This window comes from Carassius auratus, chromosome 1 (assembly GCF_003368295.1).
Source record: "Carassius auratus strain Wakin chromosome 1, ASM336829v1, whole genome shotgun sequence".
NCBI lineage: Eukaryota > Metazoa > Chordata > Actinopteri > Cypriniformes > Cyprinidae > Carassius > Carassius auratus.
This window is the reverse complement of record NC_039243.1, coordinates 6,053,135-6,080,360: the sequence shown is the minus strand read 5'-3', so window position 1 is coordinate 6,080,360 and position 27,226 is coordinate 6,053,135. Positions and strand designations below refer to the sequence as shown.

The 27,226-nt window shown below is 37.3% G+C and overlaps 1 protein-coding gene across 3 annotated transcripts in view; it reads left to right on the top strand.

Moving 5' to 3' along the window:
- The first annotated feature begins 20,407 nt into the window (after window positions 1-20,407).
- The window catches only part of LOC113044954 (lymphoid enhancer-binding factor 1-like), a 39,346-nt gene continuing 32,527 nt past the window's right edge, over window positions 20,408-27,226 (top strand). Inside the window, exons 1-3 of one of the 3 annotated variants that reach the window (XM_026205212.1) lie at window positions 20,408-21,176; window positions 22,761-22,827; window positions 23,685-23,812. In XM_026205212.1, the coding sequence (XP_026060997.1) occupies window positions 20,970-21,176; window positions 22,761-22,827; window positions 23,685-23,812 (402 nt within the window). In that variant the 5' untranslated portion in view covers window positions 20,408-20,969. The remainder of the gene's footprint in view (window positions 21,177-22,760; window positions 22,828-23,684; window positions 23,813-27,226) is intronic. The other 2 variants (XM_026205043.1, XM_026205132.1) reach the window with 2 other exon arrangements.

Sequence of the window (27,226 nt, the reverse complement as noted above, 5' to 3'; positions counted from 1 at the left end):
TGTCTGTCTGTCTGTCTGTCTGTCTCTCTGTCTGTCTCTTTGTCTACCTGTCTCGCTGTCTGTCTCGCTGTCTGTCTGTCTGTCTGTCTGTCTGTCTGTCTGTCTCTCTGTCTCTCTGTCTGTCTGTCTGTCTCTCTGTCTCTCTATCTGTCTGTCTCTCTGTCTATCTGTCTCTCTGTCTGTCTTTCTATCTGTCTTTCTGTCTGTCTGTCAGTCTGTCTGATGTCACAGGTGTTGGCAGTAAGAGTTAACTGGAGAGTGAATGTTGTGTAGAGGGGGATTTCCACACCTCAGGGCTGTTACTGCTGTTCTCTATGACTCTGAACTCTCTCTGGAGCTATATATCATTCACACTCACAATCTGTGATTTACAGTGAGCACGCACACTCATACTCACATAAAATACACACGCACACTCATACTCACAGCTTTGATTTAATCACCCACAGATTTGCACAGTTGTGCTTCAGTGAACTCACAAAAGTATGCATGCACTTTTTCTTTTTAATGACAAAAAAATATTTTAGTTAGCCCTAATCAAAATAAAGAGATTGGTCTCTCTTTGCATGTGTGTGAGAGAGAGTTTGTGTATGTGTGTGTTAGTAAGATTTTTATACTGTTCCTTTCCTAGATTCCTTCTAAAAACAACCACAGATGAAACGGCTATATTAAGAGGCTCCTAAATTACAACTACTGTATGAATATGCAGCCATCATCACTTTTATTATTATTTTTTATTTTTTAGACAATAAGCTGCCCAAACACATCTACTAGTCCTGCATTCATACCTTTTCATGTTTTCTAACCAGAGGAGGAGATGGATCTCTCTGGGGATCCTGCAATGTCACAAATTCGCATGACAAGACAGCAGCTTCAAAGACCATCACTGGCATTTTTTTCAGAATAATGAAATATTCATTTTAAAAGTGGGATAAAAATATAAATGAAATCAGTACAGAAAGGGAAAAGAAGTCTGTGACAAAGCTGTCAGATTTGTGCCAAATATAAAACAACCTTTAAGCACCTCATGTTTTTTTGTTGGTTTTATTGTACTTCTATAAAGCTAAGCTGTAAATAGAGATTTTTTTAATGTTCACTACTGTTTTGTCAGTATATAGTGTTATTGTTGTAAGTTTTAGGCAAGATTTAGTCAGAAGAATGCATTTGGGAATACTTTGTAGAAATAAATACCTGTCCAACTGTCTATTTTATAAATACTTTTTTAATGACCTACCAAAAATAGAGAACACTCATAAATGTTCTCGATATACGCACCCAAATATATTAACATGTAGACTTAGAAATGCATATGTTCAAGTATACTGTACAACCAAATCTCTATATTGCACTCATTCACATGCTCAAGCATATTTTTCCTTCATCATTAAGCCTGTGCTCAGAGTGTTTTTACTTTGCAGTCACTTTGATTTGCCCAGTTCACTCAAGATGATGGGGAAGATGCTTTCTTCTTCTCCAATTAAAACTTTCTGTGGTTCGTTATACTGCACAGAAATCTTTCGAATAACTGGCTGCAATGTGCTTTTTTATTGTGGCTGTTAAAAATCCTATGAAAGGCTGTGATAGGAAGAATTAGAATCAAAAAATGAGGCTCAATTAAAATGGCCCATTTTGGTGGTTAAATACAGCTCATCTCAACTGCTCGTAGCACCAGCTGCATTCGTGATCGCAACAAAATAAATTACTTGATGTATTTTCTTGCTTTCTGTCACACGATAATCTGCTGTCAAGTGTGTGCGATTCTCTTCGCCAAATTTGACAGCTAATTTTGAATGAAGCTTGCGAGGGATAAAAGCTGCTGACAATGGAAAAGGCAACCCTTCTTTTTCCCTGTCATGTTTCCAACCAAACCTTTTAATCTGGCTCTTGTGCGAGAGCTCAGTTGCTTAGCTCAGCGGAAGGCTGGGATCTTTTGGGTAGGCTATTCATCAGGCAACCTCAAACAATACTGACAGTGGAAGACATGACATTAAAAAAAATGAATAGAACTTAAAAACAATTGCATGAGCTGAAGTTATATACTTAGCGAATTTGAAAAAATTACTTATTTGAACTGACAATGTCAAATTGCCATGAATTAAAATCTGCTGTAGCCTAATTGTAAATCAATTTCAGAGATGTATAACTCGAAAAGATATCTATAAAATCGCTTTATTTTAAACAGATTATGAAATATTTACTGTATGTGTAAATACATTACATTTTTAATGTTTTTTTTCAATGTGCACTGAATGTGGGCAGTTTTACAGTAATACATTTCATGAAACACACAACCTTCCTTTGCTTCACTAGGACTAGCATGTACTTGAAAATAGCACACACGGACCTAAAGACCTAATTACAGTATTCATTCTGACATCAGAAGCGGTTTTGTGACAACACAATCATGATAACTCTTAAGGAAACTGTCAAACGGTTAAACAAAATAACATTAATTATATACGCTAATGCATGATGAGTGAACTGCAAATGAGTCGGAACTACAGCCATTTTTTAGAGTGAACTCAAAATACACTAATCCAACTCACTTGTGTCAATCAGTTCGCAATGAGTTATTGGACCTGGATTAATTTGACTCTTTTTGATTAATCAAAATCTCGGCTTTCCAATTACATCAACTTTATCGCAAAATTCAAACAGTAAATGTTTTTGGCGCTCTTCAATGTGCTGTAACAGATCTCTAGCTTCGGCATCAGTCCAAACAGCAGGATGGATGGTGTTTTAAACTTTTTTAGTAAAGGAAACTTGAGAATGAGAATCAGAAGGTTCATTGAAAGATACAGTACAACTTACTGAAACATATCGTCTTTCATGTAATCGCACAATTAGGGTTTTAGCCGCGAAAGACCTCACTAAATCAGTTTGTGAACAACATGTCATCTGACGTTAAATTTACCTCAAGAAAGTTTGTTAACTGGAAAAAGGAGAATATTGTCAATATACTGCACCATTGCTGTATATAAATATTGTAAATTATATAGTATTCGCTCTGTCATATAAAAATGGTTGAATTTCAGCATGATTATTAGATGCTACACCCTTTATGAAAATTAACCATGGTTTTATTATAAAAAAAAGTGTAACTATGTTTTTTTATATATATATATATATATAGTATTGATTACCATTTTATAACCATGGTTAAGTTATTGTTACCATGGTTTAACTATAGTAATCATGTTATTATTTGGTTTTATCTGTTGTAAAAATCTGAACAGAGTTCTTTAAAATATTATACTGCCATTTGCACCCTTGTCCCAAAAAGTGGGATCTCCCATCATTTTTTTTTTTCTTGGCAGTTTCCTTGGAAATTCCGACCAGGCTGTTTGTTGGAGATTGTACTTTGGGAGGGGTTTGAGCAAACACTTTTTCAATTGTTTTGGTGGTATCGGCCTACACATAGAAAAGCTCTGTGTTGTTAGCACAGACCAAAGCTAATCCATAACCCTTTAGCGGAGCTGATCGCATTCTTGTGAAGCAAGCCACACCCTGAGACCCCCCGGAAAACAAAAGGGAGTTTCCCCACTTGCATACATTTAAGAATTTTTCTTCAGTGTTCATACAATTTCTTTTCTACATATTTTTCTCCCATAGGACTAGCAGTCACATGTTGAAGATGTGACCCTTTAATGTTGCTCCAAGTGTTTGAGGCCTTACTGAGGGGACGACTGTGTTGTCTAAAGCCCTGTTCACACCAATTATTTTTGGAGAGTAGCAGAGTAGCAGAGTCCACACCACAACTATAACAATAACAGCACAGAGGAATTATATCTCTGGAATTACTTTCCAACAATTTAAAGCCTGAGCATTTAAAATGGCAAATTACATAACTGTACCACATGCTTATAATTACATGCAGAACTTTATTGCATTATGGTGTGGACGTTAATATATTCATAATTATAGTTATCTTTATAGTTATCATTCTTATGAATAAGTGTCCACACCAGTGGATGATATATTCAAATTCAGTTTATTCCAAGCCTGGACTATAGTATTGTCATCTGTCGCTTTAAATGCACAAGCGCGTCGGATGGATTCTAATTGGCTGTAAATGTTTTTATAGTTCATCAGTTGGACAAAAAAATAATTCTGAAATTGATTCCAGTGATATTGTTGCTCTGTGTTGTTATCATTATAGTTGTGGTTTGAACTTAACTATTCTCATAGAATTAGAACAATTGTTAAAACTTATATAGTTATAGTTATAATTATTGTTAAGATTAATGCCTTTGGTGTGAATGGCCTTAACACTGGCAGAAAATGTATCAGTTACAAATGATCATTACTTACCTATAGTGCCCTAAATGGTTTAGCTCCTGCGTACCTTACTAGCCTTCTACCACGCTACAACCCATCACGCACCCTAAGGTCAAAAAAAACGCTGGACTTCCGGTAGTTCCTAGGATAGCAAAGTCCACTAAAGGAGGTAGAGCTTTTTCGGATTTGGCTCCCAAATACTTGAATAGCCTTCCTGATAATGTTCGGGGTTCAGACACACTCTCTCTGTTTAAATCTAGATTAAAAACACATCTCTTTTGCAAAGCATTCAAATAATGCACCTCTTAAATATCTGATCAAATGCACATTATTATTCCTTAGCTAGGGTTGAATGAATTAATTTTACTTTTTTGGAACAGCAGCTACGCTAATGATGTCTCTATTTGTTTCTCTGTTTTGCCACGGGTAGAATTTACCCAAGCTCCAGTCTGGATCCAGAACACCTGAGAAGAGATGATGCTGACCCTCAGAGGACCCCAGATGATGCTAACCCTCAAACAACAGAACTAACAAATATTGCTACTTACTATGCAATCACATTATAATGGCTGTTAATAGTGTTCATCGTGTAGCTGACTACGTCTTGTATTAATTTTTCTGAAAATTCCTGTCATATGCACATAAACTGATCACCACTTATAAGCTACTACTAAATATTATAGAAACGTAATTTTCTGTAAAGTTGCTTTGCAATGATTTGTATTGTAAAAAGCGCTATACAAATAAACTTGAATTGAGTTGAAAAAAAGTACCAGGTTGTATACGCACCATGATAATGCCATATACCTGAACCGTATAAATAACAAATCAGTATACAGTATAAAAATAACAAATTAACTGTTCAGCTGTCCAATAATTTGTTCAAAGGAACACACAAACCATTCAACAAATAAACAAGAGGAAGGAGGAATTGAATGAAATACATTTTTCTTAGTTCTCATGTTGCTATAAATGTGATTCCAAGTACTTCAGGGAGCTGGGTTTCTTCGTTGTTATTTCAACCTTCAGTTTGAGTTTATTTTAAAATCTTGAGATCGCCTTTGCAAAATATGAATTTCCTTTACTTCTGAAACCAGATTCCCACTGATTCCCACTGAGGGCTAAGACATTAGCATTTGGGGCTTTAGCTCTTCCTCTGTTATCCCTATAGCCATTTAGACATGACAAGACTGTAACACATCTGAGTGAGCCATAAAATTGCGGCCCATGCTGGGTAAAGTCATGTTAAGCTTCAGTGATAGTATGCCAAAGTGATGCTGTTCAGTCTCTTAAAAAGACACTCACAGCAGGAACACGTGTGTGTGTGTGTGGGTGCTCAACATTTGCACAACACTAATCCCTCCATCATTAATGAGAAGACACAAGTTGACACTAAAAGAGGCCCTTGTGTCAAACTCAGGTGTGGAGGTGAGCAGGGGAGCGCCGGAGAATGGGTAAGCAGGAAAACAGTGAGGAAATAAATATTAGTGATCAGATAAGTGAATAAATCTCACGCTGTGTGTGATGTAGAGGTAAAATGAGTGGATTAATTCATTAAAAGGGATTAATAAATTTTTCTCTCCAGATGACTGTTCAGCAAGAGTGGTTATACAAGGCTGTTTTTAATAATTGTCAAGACATCCTACATTGATTTATATAACAGTTTGGACATTTGAGACATGTAGATGGCTTTATGCAAACTAGTATAACCTGACTCGACTGCTTGTCAATCAAATAAACCATGACACCTCTCGTATTGAATCATTGGGTTTATCATGAGCAAGCAAATAATGAGGAAGATGGAAATCTGTATCTCTCTTTCTGTCTCCCTCTCTCTGTCTCACACCTCTCTGTGTCTCCAGGGATGCAAATCCGACTTGGCACATCTCCCACCCTCACCATAGCTGTTCACCTCCTCCCCTCTCCACTGCTCCAAGCCTTTGATCTGAGTCCAATGCCCACACAACCCCTGGGGGTCAACCACACTCAACTCTTTCACAGGCTGGCACACTCCTCCCTGTTGGCACAGCCATGGCCTGGCTGCCAGAGTGCCAAGTGAGTTTCACAAGAGATGAGAATGATCAACGCAGCTCGATTGTGGAGAAACAGTGGGGTAATTAACCCAAGAGCTGTGGGTTTCCTTCTTAATGGGAATGGTGCATGTTTGGCCCAGACTGTTTGGTCAAAAACGAGCTTGATATGAATCCTGCATACATGGGATGACATGATACTATCACAAAGAGGCGCCTGGCTTTAAAATGTAGATATTTGCCAAGGTAAAAATGGCATTTTTGGTTCTGTTTATGATCTGTGTATTCCCAAATGAATTTCCTTTTCCACTGGCATTCTGTTTTTTGCCCAATAGTTTAATTTGAATAGTTCTCACCATCATGTCATTCTAAAACCTTGGGTTGCTATTTTTCTCCCCAATGGAAATCAGGCTATGTTTACACGAAAAAAGAAAAGAAAAAAGAAAACGTCCAGAAACCCTGTATTACATATGCCAGGCCAGTAGTTGGAGCTGTCACCTTGTTACTAAACAGTACCTGTAGGGAATTGACGATTATATGATCATCCACACTTTGCTGAAGAAGCGTTAGCAAACTCTTGAGCAGCAACAACAATACCATTTATTCTGCCATTGTTGTGTATGTTTGTTCGCGCATTCCTTTAAAATGAACACATACTGCACATGTCTACATACCTAACACTTACTTTTCATCATTCATTTTCAAAGATTCCCGTTTTGGGTGTTTATACGGAAACGATAACGGTGCCATTTTTCAAAAACTTGCACTTTGAAACCACTGATCTCTAATATAGAACTGGATTGCTCATGACGTCATGAAAGTGAAGATTATTGGTAATCCCTAGTGTGCATAAACATTCTATTGAATTGACAGGAAACTGTATGATTTTAATGAGAAAACGTCACCTAACAAGTCAGCGTTTATAAATTTGAAGTATCTCTGTACATTATTACAATGCAAACACTAGGCATGTAAACTGTTATTATTTTATATGTCGGGAATTTCCCCTACTTATTTAAAAGCTATACGTTCATTACAGTAGCGAACATCATGAACATGATAAACATCAGACAGACACCTCAACATACATAACAAACCACAAATGCCCAACTTGGAGGCATGTGTTTCTTCAGTGCACTTGAAGGCAGTATAAAATTCAATAAATCCCTCTTCCTATCATTAAATTTCAATGTAATGTCAGGCTAATTCAATTCAAATTCCCAGCTCTGTTGTTTAACACACCTCCTCTTGAGCGCTATACATGTTCTTGTCTTCTCCACTGGAGCCAATTTTATCTGATATTGCTCATCGGCAATTACTTCAAGCTTCTGCTAGCGTCTGTTCTTTAGCGACGGCATATTCAAGCGAGCTCCATTCACATGCAGATGTTCCCAAATCCCTGTCTTGTTTTTGTTTCCCGTTACCCATCAATCAGCACTCCTCCCATCTGTTTGTTACTCTTCTTACTGCCACCCTTTTAGAGTACAACACATGAAAACAGCATAATATCCCTCTCTTTATCTCTCATTCTCTTTTCAAACCCTCAGGCCTTTTGTATTTGGATGACTTTTAGGGGTAAAAAAGGATCCCGATCCTGCTATGAAACCAGCACACCTACATTTTTTTACTTTCTGGACATCATGTAAATGATCAAATCATAGTGCTTTCCCCCCATGTTAAATGTAGGCATATAAAAAAGGGAAAAAGTTGTGGTAACTTAGTGATCTCTAATTATGTCATGCCCCTCAGTTCTGCGGTACAGGCAGAGTTGGTGGGAGATGAAAAAAGGGAACCCTGGATGACTGACAGCGCCCCTTCCCTCAGGAACTCATTAGGCTATGGACTAAAAGCTAGTGGGCACACACAAGCTGGTCTCGCTTCGTCTAGTCTTCTTTTAGTCTTACATTCAATCAGATGGAAAAAAGAAATGCCTTGTTTCAGTTAGCTGCAAGAAAAGGGAAAGGAAGGGGGAAAACAGGCTTGTGCGCTTATTTCATCTGATCAGACGTTGCTTTAAAACCCAGAGTTTTTGGCCTTTTCTTTCAATTATAGTTTCTTAGAGATTTTTTTGCTTACTGCTTTTTTCTTACCTCTCTTTCTCTTTTCTGTGTGTGCTCTCTAAGGCTGGTTTGGGTCTGTTACAAGGCTTCTGAGAAGAGTTTTGAAGTCCTCAGCCCTGGGAGAGACTTGCAAAGATGTTGTACAGTTCACATAGAATTCAAGACACTTTTTTCCCCCAAAAAAAAAAAAAAAAACACAAAACAAACCAAAAAAAAGTTTAGTTGCAGCGTTTCATGTAAGCTGTAGTGCTTGGACTGAAGGGAACATCAGCAGGAATATCGCACATTTCTCCATGACTTTGCTGGCCTTTTGTCATGAGTTAAATCAGGACCATATTTAAAGACAGAACGCATGACCAATGGTGCTTCAAAGAATACTGATGTTTTATTTCCTTTCACTTTTGTTTTATTAAATTTTTTTTGGCTTATAGGAAGAAATCAACGTGAAATTATTTGATGAATTATAATTCCGCTCCTAAAGCAAACTAATTGTGAACTGCTGCCATAAGCTCAATTTTGTTTCGTCCTGGTGACATTACATTGGTCCCACTGGGACTTTGACATCATCACAAGTTGATGTGCATTCAAACAAATTTAGCGAAAGTCTACTCCGGGTGTTAGGAGCTCAGCCGGCAAAATCATGTGTGATGTTCGGATGGATATGTATATTGTAGTTCTTTCTATGTTTGAAGTCTGTTTCAGCTTGGCAAGATAAATGGCTCAGTTTTCAAGGAGTCCAGCTATTAGCCATCTCCAATTAGAGAGGAAGGGTGTAGTGTTCTTCCACAAGCCTAATCCCTTCTTAAATTAAGAAAGCCTGAGCCAGAGCCACTCAGGGCAAAGGATATGGTCCACTCACTAACCGCTTTTCATTTTATATGTGCAAACACACACATCCATACACACACAGCCACTCACAAAGAATGAGTCTCATTTCAAAGCTACTGTTGCCCCTTCAGTGGGATTTGTACACTCAAGCAAGACATCTCTCAACCCTTATTTTCCTCTCTCTGACCAATTTATTCAACAGGCAATAGATTCATACCCCAAACAGCTATTCATGACTCGGACGGTCTATTGCAGTACACACAATATGCAGATTCTCTCTGATTTGGTGAGATTATGTTAAAATGCACGGATGTGTTGATGTTTCCCTCACATTTTTCGCTAAAAAGCGAGAATTGGTGTTCATTTTCAACTGTTTTGTTTGTATGTATGATTCTAAATATATTATCGCTCCCATCTGCCGTTTGAGCAAATGATTAACTCGCTTGCGAGGGACTTGTGTAGCTAAATGTTTCGGAAAATTATGTTTGAATTGAGGGGATTCCACCACATTGAAAAGCGTTCGGCACAGGAACTGGATTTACCGAGCCGGAATTAATGACTGTTTTGAAGGCTTACGAAAAGTTTTTTGGTGTTAATCCAACAGTTTCGTAAAAAATTAAGAAGAAAGCTAGAAGATCAATGGAGTTTGTTTAACATCAAATCCCTTTGCTTAACGTCTCATTTGAAGTTCGGAGTGAGGAGGCTCATTCACTGGAAATCAAAGAGCTGCCATCTCGTTTTGGTTTCAGGGGATCATAAGATGTTTTAGGAGTTTTAAGGGTTTCAGTTGCAATCTAAATATGAACATCAAGATTGACTGCTTGCCATGCGCAAACAATGATCCCAAATATTCCTCAGATCTAATGGTGCCCGAAACCGCCAACAGAATGTGCAGTTGTCATTGAGTCACCACCTAAGACTCGTCTTTAACATTTTGGAGGCATAACTGCACAGACTGCTGGGAAAGAACCACATCACATGCCCAAGCCGAACACAATTGGAGGGAATCCATGTCAACTGAACTAAAAGAGAACAACTCTTATATAACTTTTGTAAAACACACTTGTATATCATTCCAATGCCTGCAGCGTAAATAAATAAAGTGTGTTGGATGGTCTGAGTTACCGCAGGTTTACTAAAGACTGCTTTTCTGAGTTGAACCAACAAAGAGAAACGCTCCAATCAAAGAGCACTCTGGCACGCTTCGGGCCGGCCGTGCTGACTACTCCACTGCCATACACGACCAAAGACTTCAAGCGCCTCGCCACCCGAAAACCAAACCTAAGATAAGCTAAATGTGGTCTGGCCTGAAGGCTTTTGTGTGGCTTTTGAATACTTTCTGTCGCTCGCTCGCTTGCTCTCGCTCTCTGTGATTCCATCTGGCTGGTCTGAAGCGATGGGGCACACTCGTCGAGCCCCTCAGAGGGTACAAAGGGAGGATTATTCCAGCTGCCAGTCACACTAAGACCCTCAGCAGCCCGCTCCCTTACCACGGGCAACGTCTTCAGCCCTCATCCCCGTCGCTCACAAAGGGACATCATTAACACGGGACAATGGAGCCTTCCAACAAATCACCACCATCAGCCAGACACTCATCCTCCCAGAATACACTCTGTACCCTCGTTAAAAATGGGGGAAAAGTCCTGGAATATTCAGATTAGAGGAAGATTCCAGTAATGTGATTTATGATGCTATCAATCACCGTGCAAAAATGCCTTTTAGATGCTTATTGCTGTTTTCGACAGGGTCGTAACTTGGGTAGAGGTTAACAGAGCACGCTATGTGTGTCTTACACCAGTTATGACATTTAATAACATTTAGAGAGATAGTTCAACCCAAAATTAAGATTCTGCCTACATTTACTCACCCTAAAGTTATTCCAAACCTGTACGAATTTCTTTCAGCTGTTGAGCACAAAATCAGATGTTTTGAAGACCGTTGGTAAGCAAACAGTTGACGGTGGCCATTGACTCCCATAGTATTTTTTTTTTCTCATACTATGGAAGTCAATGGCTACCATCAACTCTTTAGTTACCAACAGATTTAAAATATCTTCTTTTGTGCACACCAGGAATAGGAAACCCATACAAATTTGGAATAACTTGAGGTTGAGAAAATGATGACAGAATTTACAATTTTTGGGTGAACTATCCCTTTGAGGTCATGTAAACATTTACATTTATGCATTTGGCAGACGCTTTTATACAAAGCGACTTACATTGCATTCAAATGACACATTTTCTCAGTTCTTACTTTCCCTGATATTAAACCTATGACCTTGGAATCACCAGCATCATGCTCTGCTGTTTGAGCTACAATAAAATATGCTTTTTTTATAAGGTGAAAATAATTTATTTAAATCAGTACATTATTATGCACAAATGGATGTCTAAACGAATGCAGTACTTTTCATTTAAGACATTTCCTTTTTTTCTTGACACCCATCTCTTGTATGTTATCTGACTTTTTTTCTATCTCTTTCACAGATGACTCTTTGTTTCATAGAGGAAAGAAAGCGAGCTGTGGCCCATTTCAACAAACAGCACAGTGGAGCTGAACAGACAGCAAAATTGCGCTGTGTGTGGATGAGGTTGGATTAGGGCTTCATTTTGGTCACCTCTGGGATCCAATCCACCAGCTCGCCATGATCCCCTCAGGGGCCCAGCGTATCAGTGCTGATGATCCTGTGTCAGATGGCGATGGAGTCTGACATGCACAGGGGTATAGGAGCTCCTCTGATGGGTCTATAGGTATCTCCAGTGGCCTGTTAGCAATGGGACCCTAAAGAACCACTTCAGTTTAGACTTTGAATCCGAATTCTGGTAAATTGACATCACATTTTGAACACCCAAATCTAGCTTAATATTAGCTTTCATATTGATCTTAATTTTTCTGCCTCCTATTATTCATCTAAATCTTAAGAAAGTAAGATACATTCAAGTTCTATGTATATATATATATATATATATATAATTCTTTAAGAAACATTAAAAATCTTCCAGATCAGCAGTGTGTGTGTATGTATGTATGTATATATATATATATATATATATATATATATATATATATATATATATATATATATATATATATTGAATTTAAATTATAAAAAAAATCTGTAAAGTAAAAAAAAAAAAAGACAGAAAAAAATATCTATGTATTTCATATCTGGGTGTTTCTTTCAGGCACAGCATATGATACCATATCAGATGAACATCGTCAACAAACACAAATGCTAAATCAGTATCATGGGATAAACTGAATGTTTGTGTGTTTATAAGGGTGCAAATATTTTCCAACACAGCGCTGTCTGCGGTTGAATCAGTTCTCTCCAGACACGCTTTATCAAAGTCATGCCGTTTACTAAATGCTCAAAAGATGAAGAAATTGAAGGAGACCACTGGGGAGGAATGTTTATGGCAGTGAGGCGAGAAATCAAAGCAAGGACATTAGCACATGGGAGATGCGAGAGGTGCTGAGATGGAATGGAGGAAGGACGATCGGTCGATGAGGAGGAGATAGAGAAAGAGGAAGGCCGAACGCTGAGATAGAACAGAGGCCCATGGGAAACAGGAAGCACATCAGAGTGCATGCACGCTAGCAAGGAACACTATAAACAAACTTGACGGGGCCACGGGGTCCTCCAGAAATGCTCCCTGTTTACCCACGAATCCTCTTGCTGAAGGAACGATTCATCGTCAAATGAAAGGCAGCTAATATTTACAGAACCCCGCTCAGCCGATGCTGTGGTGTTGTGTGAATTCATGAAAGGACCCTTTGATTCTGTATTCCCTTGGCTATTGATGATAGGGATTATACAGACAGATGGTTAGGTAAGTAATGACTAGACAGGGAGTGTAAGGGGAAGGGCCTAATCTAAGAGGTGGGGTCAAACACTATTAGTATATTAGATTATAATTTCACAGTTATACACATGGTAATTTGGCACAGTATAGGACGTACAGCTTTAAGAAATGTTTGCATAACATTTATCAGATACTAAAAACCCTTCAAAAATTATTTTCAAAATAATATTTCTTTCTTATTTTTAATGTTTAATTTAATTAATAATTTTTTTACTGATTCTTTGTAATTTTTTGAAAATATTTACTTGCACTTTCTGAAGGAAAATATTTTTTTCTCCATTTTTTTCAGTTTACTCTTCAAAAGTTTGATGTCAGAATTATATTTGTATTTTTTATTTTGAAAGCCGCTTTTGCTCACCAAGGCTGTATCCATTTGATCAAATATACAGTGATGTTGTGAAATATTATTACAATTAAAAATAATTAATTTCTATTTGAATATATTTATAAGTGTATATATATATATATATAAGTGTCATGTATTCCTGTGATGCAAAGCCAAATTTTCAGCATCATTACTCCAGTCTTCAGTGTCATTTGTTCTTCAGAAATCATTCTAATATCTGATATGTCTTATTATTATCACTGTTGAAACCAGTTCTGCTGCTTAATAATTTTGTGGAAACCATAAAAATGTTTCCTTGAGATTCCTCAAAAAAATAGAATGGTCAAAAGAACAGCATTTATTTGAAATAGAAATCTTTTGTAACATTATAAATCTTTTTACTGTTACTTTTGATCAATTCAATGCATCTTTGCTGGATTTAAGAACTGATTTAAAAATATTGATTTATCACTAGAGAACGAGACAATAAATTGACAAACTAACCCCTTTCCTTATTGCAAACGGTGAACAGAGCACATATATGTTATTACGTGTGTCTTTCATGACTCTGTTGCTTTAGATTGAGATGTTTTATGAGTGTCTTTTACACCAGACACTTGCTAATAGTCATTATCATGTTTTTTTTTCTCCTCTGTCGTCTCAGAGTTGTTTGAACAGGGTCTTTTAACCCCAAAAGCACTCAATAAAGTCGCCTACCTAAATCAGATAAAAAATGACTTAGTGTGTCTAGGAAATACCTCTGGGACAAAGGTAGGGTTAGTCTTATAAAACCAAACTTTTTCTTATTATAGAAATAAGGCTAACACGCCTTGAATATTTATATAGAAATAAAATGATAAAACCCAAGTTGTTGTTTTTTTTTTCGTTTTTTTTTTCTCATATGGATATGTGGTGAATGGAATTTTTTTTCTAGAACAGGATTAAATTTTCCCATAAAATTAAATGATTTCTCATACAATGAAAGACAGTAAATAAGATCCAAAACAACACTGAAATCCATTGTTTGTCATTTACGGTCTGCAGGTGAAGGAAGGAAAGTCATAGGTTTGAAATTTGGAGGTTAAGTAAATAATAACAGGATTTTCCATTTTGATTGAACTATCCCTTTAATCACATTATTATTAATATTTGCTTATGTGAGCGTGTGATATGCAGTAGCATTGAGGGCTGATGTGTCTGTTAATGGTTTGCTGCTCATGAGGAGATATTGACAGTGATGGCTCTTGTTTGATCTGGCGGTGGAGATGACCTGTCTGAGAGATGTGTGTGTGTGTGTGTGTGTGTGTTTGATTACAGATGTGACTGATGCACTGTGACCGCTCGGTAGGGTGCCCATGACCTTTGACACCTTCCCAGCAGGCCCTGACGCAAGCTCAATGTGTTCTTCAATAACGTGGCAGGATGAAAAGACAGATCCAGCATTCTGGGCTGCCGGTGGACTTCCTTTCGGAAGCCAAACACAAGTTGTGGAAATTGCACAGAGGTTGCCTCAATGTGTCGGCTCCTCAAATGTTAAACAGTTTGACTCGTAAGCCACAGGTTCACATTCGAACAGCATACTGACAACACATTCTGCAGTATACCTTTCAAAAGTTTGTAGTCAGTAAGATTTTTTTATTGTTTTTGAAACACTGACATTGTAAATGTCTGTTGCCACTTTTGATTAATTTAATGCATCCTTGCTATATATAAACACAAAAACAGCAAACATGTCCTACATAAATTAATGATAAATATTAAATTATATTCAGTAAATATAACTTTTTTTCTTGACCTGAAAAATACATTATAAACAAGCACACATCAAAAGAGGTATTCTCAACTTTTATGTATTGTCTGTAACCCTTTTAATTTGTATTATGTGTTTTGACAAGCTTTAGTGTATTACGCTTGCCAAGAGTGAATTTGTGTAGGTGCAGAGGGCTCCAAACTCAATAACCAAGCATAACAAATTTCCCCTGTTGGGCCTTTTCCCCTCCTCAGCTCCATCCAGAATATGATTTTATTTTAATAACAGTATGTCTGCTTCTCGCCGTGTTATAAATCAGCAGATCACAGGACAGAAGTGGGGCTGAACGCTCAACTCATCCCCTCTAGACACTTTCCCTTCCTCTGAACATCACCTGTGTTCCCACCAATAAAAAAGTAGCAAAAATCATCTCTTGCCTCAGACCTCACCCACCTCTAACTCTGCTTCCTTTGACTGATAAATGGCTTTTTTCCCCCTCTCAACTTTAATTGTAAGCTCTTTTCATCTTAATGTGATGTTTGTTTCCTGTCGTTTATTAGCTTCACAGCTATAATTTTCAGTTGGGGGTGGGGGTTGTCAGAACTGAAGCAGGTGGAAGAACCACTGGATCATCTGCCAGCTTTATCATGGAGAGCAGAGGATGAGCTTTCATTCTGCTGTATTGTGCTGTAATTGTCTTTGTCATTCTTGAAATTGTGGTTCTGTATCAAGGTAATTGCACTTCAATTTCAAGCTTTTTAAAATCAATGTGAATTCAAAATGGGACCTATTTACTTGTTTAATTCACAATTAGACCAGAAACATGTACTTAAATGAATAATTCACCCAAATATACTAACCCTCAGACCATCCAAGATGCAATGGCAATGGTTTGAAGTTAAAACAAATGTTCTGAAGTTCCTTACAAACACGCAGCTTTTCACTTCACAAGATTTTAATTGATGAACTAGAGTCGTGTGGGTTATAGTGATGTTTTTATCAGCTGTTTGGACTCTCATTCTGATGGCACCCATTCAGTGATGCAATGGGGAAGTTCTCCAAATCTGAAGAAATTTCTGAAGAAATAAGCTCATCAAGGGTAGCCTGAGGGTTAATACCTTTTCAATTCTGGGTAAGTTATTCTTTTAATACATGTTCCTGTTTCTATTATGAATGATTCAGCAGAATCCACAGTTTAAAATGTTTGTCTGATCTTTCATTGGAATAATAGCTTGTTCTTCCACTGATGCAAGAACGTCAGTAATACCTGAGCGGTGGCACCCTTGAAGTCCTTGCATCCTGCTATCATTTCTTAAGAGCAGTCAGATTCAGATTGTATTTTTCAACCATTTGAGCCACAAATGACATCATGACGAAGCAAATTGGGTGACTACACACCAAAAAACATGTCCTATTCCAGGCCTTTCAACATCGACTGTCAAGAGCTGCGATATCAAAAGCAGCAGAAAGAGAAAAACATTTGAAAAAGTGCACTAGAAAAAAATAATCTATTTAATAATAAAGAAATATTTGTGATTTAAATGTTGTTTGCAAAACATATTTCATTTGTTATTTCATAAACAGCCTCCTTTCATGATTTTCCTACATTTTTCCCCCATAAAATATACTATGGAGTTATTTAAAAATACATTGGTTTACTAAAGTAAAATGGGCTGTGTTATAATTCAGTGATTTTAAGATAACATACTTAATAATGTAATTAAGTATATGTATCATTTTCATGCACTTTTTGAATGAGTCAGTATCATATTGAAACATTATTAATCATTTAATCAGCAAAATTTTCTCCCACTTTATAGGTCATTCCCATCCTCAGATAACAGTTGAACCAAATTATTAATCCACAATTCCTGATCAATAGCAGTGCATGCATGGACATCACAGCAAGAGGGCAATATTTTCTGAATTTCTCTTCTGAACCTAACAGTCTAATTCTCCTTTAGATTAGCTGCGATCTGATAAATTATGCTGTGTTATGGATATATTCCTGGTCCTTCAAGGTTATATAACATTCAGTATGCAGTAGAAGAGTGAGAGACAACTAAATTCAGGTCAGGACACAGCAGGACGCTTTCCTTTTCATGTTTGATCCAGAGGGGTCACTTCTGCAAACTCATTAAGACAGAAATGCAAATGATCTTCTCTTTCACTATATTTCTCTTTTTTGAAAAAAAAAAGGCAATTATGCTGCCTAATTTCTGTAAGAGAAAAATACTAAGCTAAGGCCTTTAAAGGCCAGTGTACATAGTTTACATGTTTATGCTAAATTATAAGATTTCTAAGTCTAATGTCCAGCGATGATGAAATGCTTGGCTCTTAAATGATGTATAAGCAGTGTACGTTTTCCTTTGAAGTCTTGCTGGATAAGTTGTATCTTCTTGTCCTTACGATCAGGTCAGATACCCACAATACGGTGAATTTGGATTTTTATTCTGACTGTTGGCTGTAATATTCAACTGTTTCGAGACAAACATGCGTCCCCATGTTAAAAAAAAAAAAAAAAAAAAAAAAACACTAAATTGTATTAAAACTTGCATTTAAAATGTTAATGTTATCACTGTTTATTCATTATCCAGATTCTTTCATATGTGTGTGTTCTGCAAAAATAAATCAGAGAAGTAGTGAATTGTTATATGTCCACATTTGATTAGGCCTACATTTTTAGTATTAAATACACAAACGATTTTCGGATTTAAACACACACACACACACACATATACATATATTTAAAACAACAATCATTTTTCAGAGTACATAGTATATAGTATGCATTTTTCAGTGCATGCTTATAATCAATCTGTAGATTTGACTACTAATTTCTAGCATGTACTACCTTTAAAAATGAATAAGTCCTATTATTTTCTGCTACTAAAATAATATTTCTGTATTTGACTAAATAAAAAACATTGTCAGTGCAGACACATTCAATAATTTACCAGAATCTGTTATTTTAAACTAATAAATATTTTGATCTTGCTGGCTCAGGGCTATGGTATGCCCTTGATGTGCTTCATAAGGAGCCTTACATTTAAATAACCATGCATTAAAATAAATCCACACGGTTTACAATAACAACACATCTGTCCTGCTATGCATACATTTCACTTTAAAACAGAATGGTTCGATTGTTATCCCAGGAGCCAGTCTTAGTGAGTGAATGTGCGAGTGTGTGTGTTTAAGGCTCAGTTTTCCGCTACACTGTGGAATGCGGCCAGTCCCCTCTCCCTCTCTCCCTCCTTCCCTCCCTCTCTCCCTCTCTCCCTCTCTCCCTCTCTCTCTCTCTCTCTCTCGAATCCATATTCGGGTTCCAAATCCAAAGCCTTTGATCTTTCTCGCTCTGTCTCCTTTACCCGGAAGAGAACCGTCGCTTTCTCTCTCAGCTGGGATGAAGGCGCGCGTGGAAATTTTGGCCCGTCTCCATCCTCACGCCATATATGGTCATACAAAGGCAGGGGATGAAAGAGGCCGCCGCCGCCAGATCAAAGGCAGCCACGGCTCCGCCCACTGACCCCACCTCCTCCTGCTTTATAAAGATCTGCCTCCTACTCCAAACTTATTCTCACGCAAGCCGCAGAAACACTTCCCAATGTTTTTCTTCCCCCTTATTGTTTTCTGATACATTGAGGGAGGGCTCCATGTATTTTGTAAATTTAGATCTTGCGAGCAGATTTTTTAGCTGCTTACATTTATGCTTTATTCATCGTAACAATTTAATCAAATCTGTTTAATATAATAATTTGACCAAAACTGTTAATTTAAAATTTGTGTTTTCATATTTTCAATAAAATACTGCAGATAATATATGGATTTTCTAAAAGTAATTTAAAGGAGAAATTGTTTAATTGCCACTTATTTTTAAAATGCTTGGACATTTTCAAACAAATATGCCTCCAAACATTTCAGGGAAATATGCTTTATTTATGCTTTATAATAGGCTTTATTTTAATTAATTAATTAATTTATTTATTTGAACGTTGTTGTTTTTTGTTTTTGTTTTTCTAAATTTACTTGTATGCAATAGAAATATTTCGATATGTATGAAATATTTTCGAGTTCAAATGTGACCTCTAAGATCAATTGAAATTAAGCTATTTACAAAAACGTTGTATATCAAACATTGGGTGATTAAACAATGTATGTTCTATAAATAAGCTGTATTACCTTAAACATTTAAATTTAGATTACCTTGAGAATAAAGCAGCATTCAGATCAACATCATGTGATGTTGATCTGAATGCTGCTTTATTCTCAAGGTAATCTAAATTTAAATGTTTAAGGTAATACAGCTTATTTATATATATATATATATATATCTAGCTATATGCATGATAAGATTGACTAATAAGAAAAACAACTTCCTAGATCTTTTCAAACGGAATCTCATCCTCCATTATATAGCGGCATTAAATGCGATTCATGCATTTACATTTTGCATCTTTGATGTCACCTTTGCAGCGTAATGCAGACCATGGTATAGTTTTTTTCTGTCCACATTACACTGTCATTTTTATAATAGTCTTTTTAGTTATTTTTCGTTTCTGTATTTCTTTTTATTCAAATGTTATTTATTATGATAACAATGATAAAACATTTTTGACATTCTGGTATTTGGCAGCTTTTAATTTATTTATTTTTTTTACCACTGAGTCAAGCGTAGCTGTTGACACTATTTATTTCTGGTGACATTTATAGATTTATATTTTAATCACCATTAACACAATTTTTTAAAGGTGGTAATCAAATGTACTTGTTCAAAAATAATTAGCTATTAATAATATATTACTGTGCCATCCACATAACCATTCTTACTTTCATTTTAATCATTTCAATTCACATAAATAAAACGTGGAAACAAAAATATAATTTAATAAAACATCATTAGAGGTTTTATTCAATATTGTGCAATATTTATAGTTCCAATGGAAGTACATTATTAACAGTTTCAACCACCCGCCAATCTGGTCAGTGATGGTATTTCAAATTTTTTAAATATTAAAGCTTCATTGGATGTTCTATTAAACAATATAACCTGTTGATTCAGATGAAGCCAGTTCTGCCAACATTCAAAAACATGTTCCCAAATAACTTAAATAAAGATGCGTCCTGTAGATCCACTATTTTACACAGATAATTGATAGTGATTTCACCCCTGAATTTTATTTCTAATTGGTTAAACTGACAGTGTTGCGACAATGTTTTTGTTTCCAACAGCCCCAAAATCAATAGGAGAACAGCACTGGTGTCTCCTACATCCACATTTCAGCGCTCTCTGTCCATTTGTTGGAAGAAATGTATAAAATTCCCCTTTACTTTCCTCAGGAGTGTCAGTCAATGCATGTGCGCGCTCGCGCGTGTATGAGGTGCCAATCAAAGCGGCGGCTTCTCTTTGATCTCTGTAGTCAGTCAGAGATCAGGGGGAGGAGTGAAGCACTACACTCTCTCCAGCTCAACATTACTCTCAGTCTCTGCTGAGCGCATTTCTGAAGAGGGACACCTTTTTACCCAAGAAACCAAACGGGAATGACACACAGCATCTGAACTCCAGCACTTTTTTTAGTCGTTTTGTTCAACATTCAAAACTGTCCTGCGTTCAACTTTAACTTCTACATTTTGCGTTTTGAAAACACCATAGGAGTCGTACTTTAACTTTTAAAGCACTCTGCGTCGCTATATTGGATTCTCGAGTGTTGCACCGGTCGCGCGAAACACTCACGCGCGTATTTGGAGGTGAAGGTATACGGGGGTTTTCTGTTGCACGCGTTCGCTTTCCGGGCGTTTGTAGGGTGAGGAGGACTTTCAATCACCCGAGAAATGCCGCAGTTGTCAGGTGGAGGAGGCGGCGGGGACCCGGAGCTCTGCGCCACCGATGAAATGATCCCGTTCAAAGACGAGGGAGACCCGCATAAAGAGCAGATCTTCGCGGAGATCAGCCACTCCGAGGAGGAGGGAGACTTAGCGGAGATCAAGTCATCTCTGGTCAACGAGTCAGAAATCAGTCCCAACAGTAACAGTCATGACGTGAGTACGCCTCAAACGCACGTGAAGGTCCTGTGTAATCTCCGTCAAACTTCAAGTGTCCTGTTGTTGGGAAGTTGGGATTTGTTTTCAAATTAAAGAGTCTTGTTAATATCTTAACCTCTGTTCTGTGAGTGTTTGAGGTTTAAATGGCAGAGCTACACGTGTTAAAGTCAACAAACTCATTTTGACTCCACAGTCCTCATTTAATCGAGGAAAAGGTCTAAAAGGGCCACGATGATCCGTATTCGCTTTAATCAGCATAGAAAGTGTATCTTATATTTTATCTGTTACGGATTTTATCTGTAACATTTTACTTATTCAACCAGTTAACATTTTTTAAATCCATAGTCATAATTTAATTGTCAATGAAGGCAGTTCTTATCTATCTATCTATCTATCTATCTATCTATCTATCTATCTATCTATCTATCTATCTATCTATCTATCTATTACTGATCATAAAAACATTAGCATTTAAACAGATTTTTATTTGAAATTCGAGGTTATATTATTTATTTTATTTGAGATGATATTTGTTTAGTTTATTTAACAATTAATATTTAACATTTATTTAAAATATAATTTTTTGCTATGCTGCTATCTCTACTAGCAATAGCAACGTTAAACTTTGTTGTTGTTATGATTATTGTCATTTTTGAGATTATTAATAATTATTTAGCAAAGTCTGCCAGATAATGTGTGAGATGCACATATTTTAATATTTCTGAAACCGCTTATTATGCCTCTGGTTTATTGTGATATTCTTTTACAATTATCCACAAAAAATGCTATATGCTTTTTAAAATTAATGTCAAAATTAATGAAATCAGCACATGCCATTTATGGTGCGAACAAAGTTATTTGCCTATTCTTGTATAAATTGCATATTGCAAATTCTCAAAAAAGGAAATGGCAAACAATTATTTAAACTAAGCCAAATGGAAGTCTGTATCCATCTGAATTTTGGGAAGGAGCTGTCAGATGTGTGTGCTGGTGTAAATTCATTTTTTTGTGTTACTCTGGTCATGTGTGTTTCTTCCATTACTACCTGGTCATGTGAATCAAGTAAAAATTGAACTAAATAATTTAAAGATGCTTTGCTTTATTAATGAAATGTATTTCCTCCTGGCATCAACAGCATGCAGGATTGTAGCTTAACATGAGAAAGAACAAACTGATGGGCTAAATGTTAATTGAGAAAGCAGTGCAGATCTCTCACTCTGCTGGAAGGCACCCAGAGGGAGCTGAACTCCAAATGGAGTTTATTTCCCGGCACTTCTGATTCATAATGCGGAGCGAACGAGAATAGTAACGAAGCCTTTCTTTTTCCTTCCTCAAGATACCGCATTTGTGGTCAGACTCCACAGCAGAGAGAAATAATCAATGTATAAAAAAGCAAGATATATTTTCCTTATGAATGCTTTCTGCTAAAAATATGATAAACGCATGCCTTATTTTGTCATCTTTTGTTTTAGAAATGATATTTTTTTTCTCCAGAAAGCAGGAAATACTGGAAAATAAAAGAAATAACTTTGTATGTTAGCAATTAAGCTGTTAATATCCCTCTCCTCCATTTTTGAACAGGCAGCTAGACAGTCCCAAATAACACCAGACTCTTATCATGAGAACCACAGGGACCATCCAGATGATGGTAAGTCATATGTTTTGGGGAAAAATGTGTAATATTATTAATCCTTTGATTTAGTGGTGTAAATGCCTTAAACAGCATGCTTCTACAAAATCATAGTATTTTCATTCACTTTTGTTAAACTATACATTTGCAAAGAAATCAATTTCTTTTTATATATATATATATAATCTTTTTTTTTCTTCCAAAAAAGTCTTACAGTTCTAATGCATAACAGATTTTGTTTTTTATTTTGATTTGATTTGATTCATTCATTCTGGTGGCTTTGTGAAGGGAATTTCTCAGACCAAAGTCTGTTTGGTGTCGACATGTAATGACACGTGTCAGGGAAGAGCCCCTTCTTCCTGTGACACGCTGTCCTCCAAACACACCGTCTGAGACGCTATTGTCAAGAGCAGCATGTTGCTGTGATGGCCCAGAGTTCATTTGATCTCTGTTTGCACCCTGCTCTTTTTTACACTGGGCAGGGCACTGGGGTCACAGTGAAGTGACTTGATTGTCTTTTCCCCTTTGTTCTCCGCTTGCTGTGAATTAGGATGCAAATTTTCAGCTAAACACTTCAGTGGCCTCAAAACGGCTCCTCTGTTTTTGATACCGTTAGGATCTGCTTGGTTTCCTGTTTTGCTTGCATTTTTTTATCATTTTTTTTTAATTTGACATTTGGTCAGGAAGTTAATTTTGATTCATTTAATTGCTGCTAAATGTTCAAGCCTCGAAGTTTTTTTAGTGACTGGACCACATAAAACATTTATTAACAAAATGAATTTTAACCATGCCTTTCATTTCAACTGCATAGCATTTCATAGAGAATATATGGAAATCCGTATTAATTGAAGCTGATTTATTTTATTCTCTAACAGGTAAGCATCAAGACATGTACAGCAAAGGCCACCCGTACCCCAGTTACCCAGGATACATCATGATGACCAATATGAACAATGAACCCTACATGAACAACGGCTCTCTCTCACCTCCCATTCCCAGAATGGTGAGTGTTATCCCGTGCTTTTTGCTCCCGAGCCCTCACTGTCCAGTGACATTTTTCACTTTGTTTTATCTTCCCTTGTCGTAGCGTGCAGCTCGGGGTTGTGTTGTTAGTTTGTGATTGGCATCGTGTCTGTGTCTAATGCTGTGACCAATATCTGCTCGTACTGTCTTGAAATGTCAGCATGGCAGATTTTTATTTTTTTATTTTGAACAGACTTGCATTCTTGTGTATAGAAGTTGAAGACGTTTACCATATGAATTTTTCTATAAAACGAATGCTGATGGGGTGGGGGGTGGGGGGGTGTTAAAAAGAAGATGGTGGATACGCTAGCAGCTGTCCACCCTAATCCTGTTTGGTAGTTTTTGTGTGGTTAAGACTCCGTTTGGCAGTAGACTGGTGCCTGGAAGAGACGGCCGCTGGAGGCAGTCTGTGAGCCCGATGAGAGACAGGGCTTTCTCTGCTGAGCTCATCTCATCCATTGTTTGCACAGCTCTGGATTCAGCTCCTTTATCTGTGGCCGTGCGATTATAGTTTGGTTTCGCCGCTGTGGTGACGGACGACAAACAGAAGATGATGCAGCAGTTGCCCTGTAGTAGATCTAAGAATTTGGGATAAATGATTCTGACTTGAAAATGTTTGTTTAGTTTAGTTTCTTAAGCATATACATTATTACAAAACAAAATGGGGTTTAGCGGTATATTGGTAATTGGGTCAGCAATGTTGTCAATGGAATATCTGTGTGAATCCTTTGCTTGGAAGGTAAAAAACAAATTGCAGAATTATTCAGATCGATTGGTTACAGAAATCATTGCAACTTACCCAAATTTTCTCCTTTTTCTCTCGTTTTGGAATACAATCCCAATCACGGCAGATCCATTTCCTTAACCTCCTCTGTCTGTTGTGTCTCTCTCTCGTTTGCGGTGGCTCAAATATTTGGACACAGTATCTCCAAGGTCTGGGATCGGTTTTCAGCGAGATCAAAGGCATCTTCTCCTCCTCCGCCCCCCACCTTCATTCCCCTGAAGTTTGGATTGATTACCATTGGCCATGACATTCCAGTGCCTGAACTCCCACCCACCCAGTTATGAAGCAGACAATTTTGTAGCTGTCAGCAGATATTTTTTGGGGGTGTGGGAGGGATTGCTACCTGGTGAAATGCCAGTAGTATGAGTACAATGTTCTCCGGCCCCCCCAATGGTAGTGGATATTGGCATCATGGTGCTTAGTGATCCATGAAAGCTTTACATGTTGCTCTAATCTGATGGACGACATCTGGAAATGGCATCCAGGGCTCCATTGAGATGCCTAACTTGGGGTCAGCAGATAATGTTTCCAGGTAAACACTGGAGCTGCATTGTCTCTGGTGCCTGTAGCTTTGAAGTTTTAATATTTTAACATTCGTATGAAATGGCGAATTGGGAATTAAGACAACCTAGGCATTTCCTCCTTTTGAAATTATTTCCCTTGCGCTGGGACGTTTCATGTAGTTCCGCTTATCTCTGCCCCTTTTAATCAGTTGGAGAGAATAATGGGGTGATGGGGTTCTGGATTTCACTGAATTCTATAATCTGTTCTCCATCCCCTCTCTTTTATTTCTTTCTTGGATATTGTATTATTTAAAGTTTGAACACAAAGTTTCATCTCACTGAAAGTTTTTGAGATGCTACATGTTTGACCTGTGACTCATGAATTAGTTAAAAAATTTTAATGTCCTCATATTTTTCAGAATTTTCTGACTTGAAGGCTTTTTCACACAAAATGTGTTCCGAAACTGATAGCGAAAAAGAAAACGAGTGGTATACTCAAAGGAAGAGGAAACAAATATTTGTATAGTTAAACGAAAATCACATTTTCCCAGGTAGAACAGATGGCATTTTCAGTGAAAACCGAGTTTACTCCAGCATAGTGCTTTGTGTATCGCACTTTTCGGTTTTACCGTAAATTCCGGATATTTGGTAGTGAAGTTGTTATCAGCATCATCATGTTATCATGCTCATCAAAGAATACAAATTTTATCATCGGGAAACCTTGCAAATAGCATTTGTTTTATTTAAATATTTTGTTTTTGTCAATATGTGCATATTCATGTTCAGTGTGCAAAATTCTAAGAGAAGAGCATTTGTGAATTAAAAAAAAAAAAAAAATGGAAAATGTTAAAAATGAATAAATATATACAAACCTCTACTATAATAGTAATAATGAGCTGGAGCTGCTGGTGGAGCAACTTCGGTCCTCGTGTTTTTTTCCTCCCCCATCCTGATTGGCCTCTGGCACTGGAGCTTTGGAAGGACCGACCCAAGATACACACTCACACTCAGCCTGCTTTGATGTGGGATGTGACGGGTCTCTCAGCGTGGACATGCCGTGGAATCACAAACCCTGGCTTTACCTAAAGAGATTTCACACAGCTGGATCTTCTACTCTCAATCTGTCAGTTTTTGCACCATTCAAAGAAACTACATTTCCCAGCAGCCCTTGTGTGTGGTTTTTGTAACAATATTTGTGAACCACATTTTATTGCGTTTTAATAGTTTTCAGTAATATTGTTCTTTACATCATAATCTGCATTAATAAACTCACCCATAAGTCTCCCTGGCGCTCTTAGCACATACTTGAAACATGTATCATACCGTCTTTTAATGAAGGCAAGCAAAGTGCGCCGTCCCCACACATGGGTGATAAGGGGTAAACAAGTAGCCGTATCATCTGCTGAGCAGGTCTGAACACCAGCATGGTCTAGACCTGGCAGATTCGGCAGCCTACAGCCCCTTTGAAGTCCACTGGTACAGACCCAGGGTTTTGAAACAGAGGGCCATTGATACTGTGTTTACATCGGCCGGTTACCACAGCCATATTGAATCCATGTGTTGGATGTATGAAGCAAAAAGGCTGGCAGTGTTATTAGGTGATTTTTGAAAGGTTTGCCTCCATGGGGCATTTCACCACCCTGACCCACTGAAATGTGTTAATTGAAACGTCTTCATAGTAGGAGACTCCACAAACTCTGAAGTTCTGGAGGGAATGTCTAAATTAAATTTGGTCTTGTGTGTATTCAAGCAGTGCATTTGTTTTTGTTTTATCTTGGCTTTGCCTACACTCACACATATATGTGATTTATAAAAAAAATTGTATTATGCAATGTCAGGTTTATTAGACAACCATATACCTTATATATACTACAAATTGTATGTTATTTTTGGACAATGAGTATTATTTCTTGATCTTTTTATGCTCCGTTATTATGCAAACTATCGGTAGCACCTGCTGAGATGTTCATGGGGGCACACGCAAGTGAAGTGCAACGTTGTGTTTTGTCTTTGCGCCACAGTTGTCATCACTTTTCCTGCATGTTATGTCTCAGGGCCTGACTGTGACCTCAATCACCCTCCAGTGGCCTCTTTAAGCCCTGCTTTA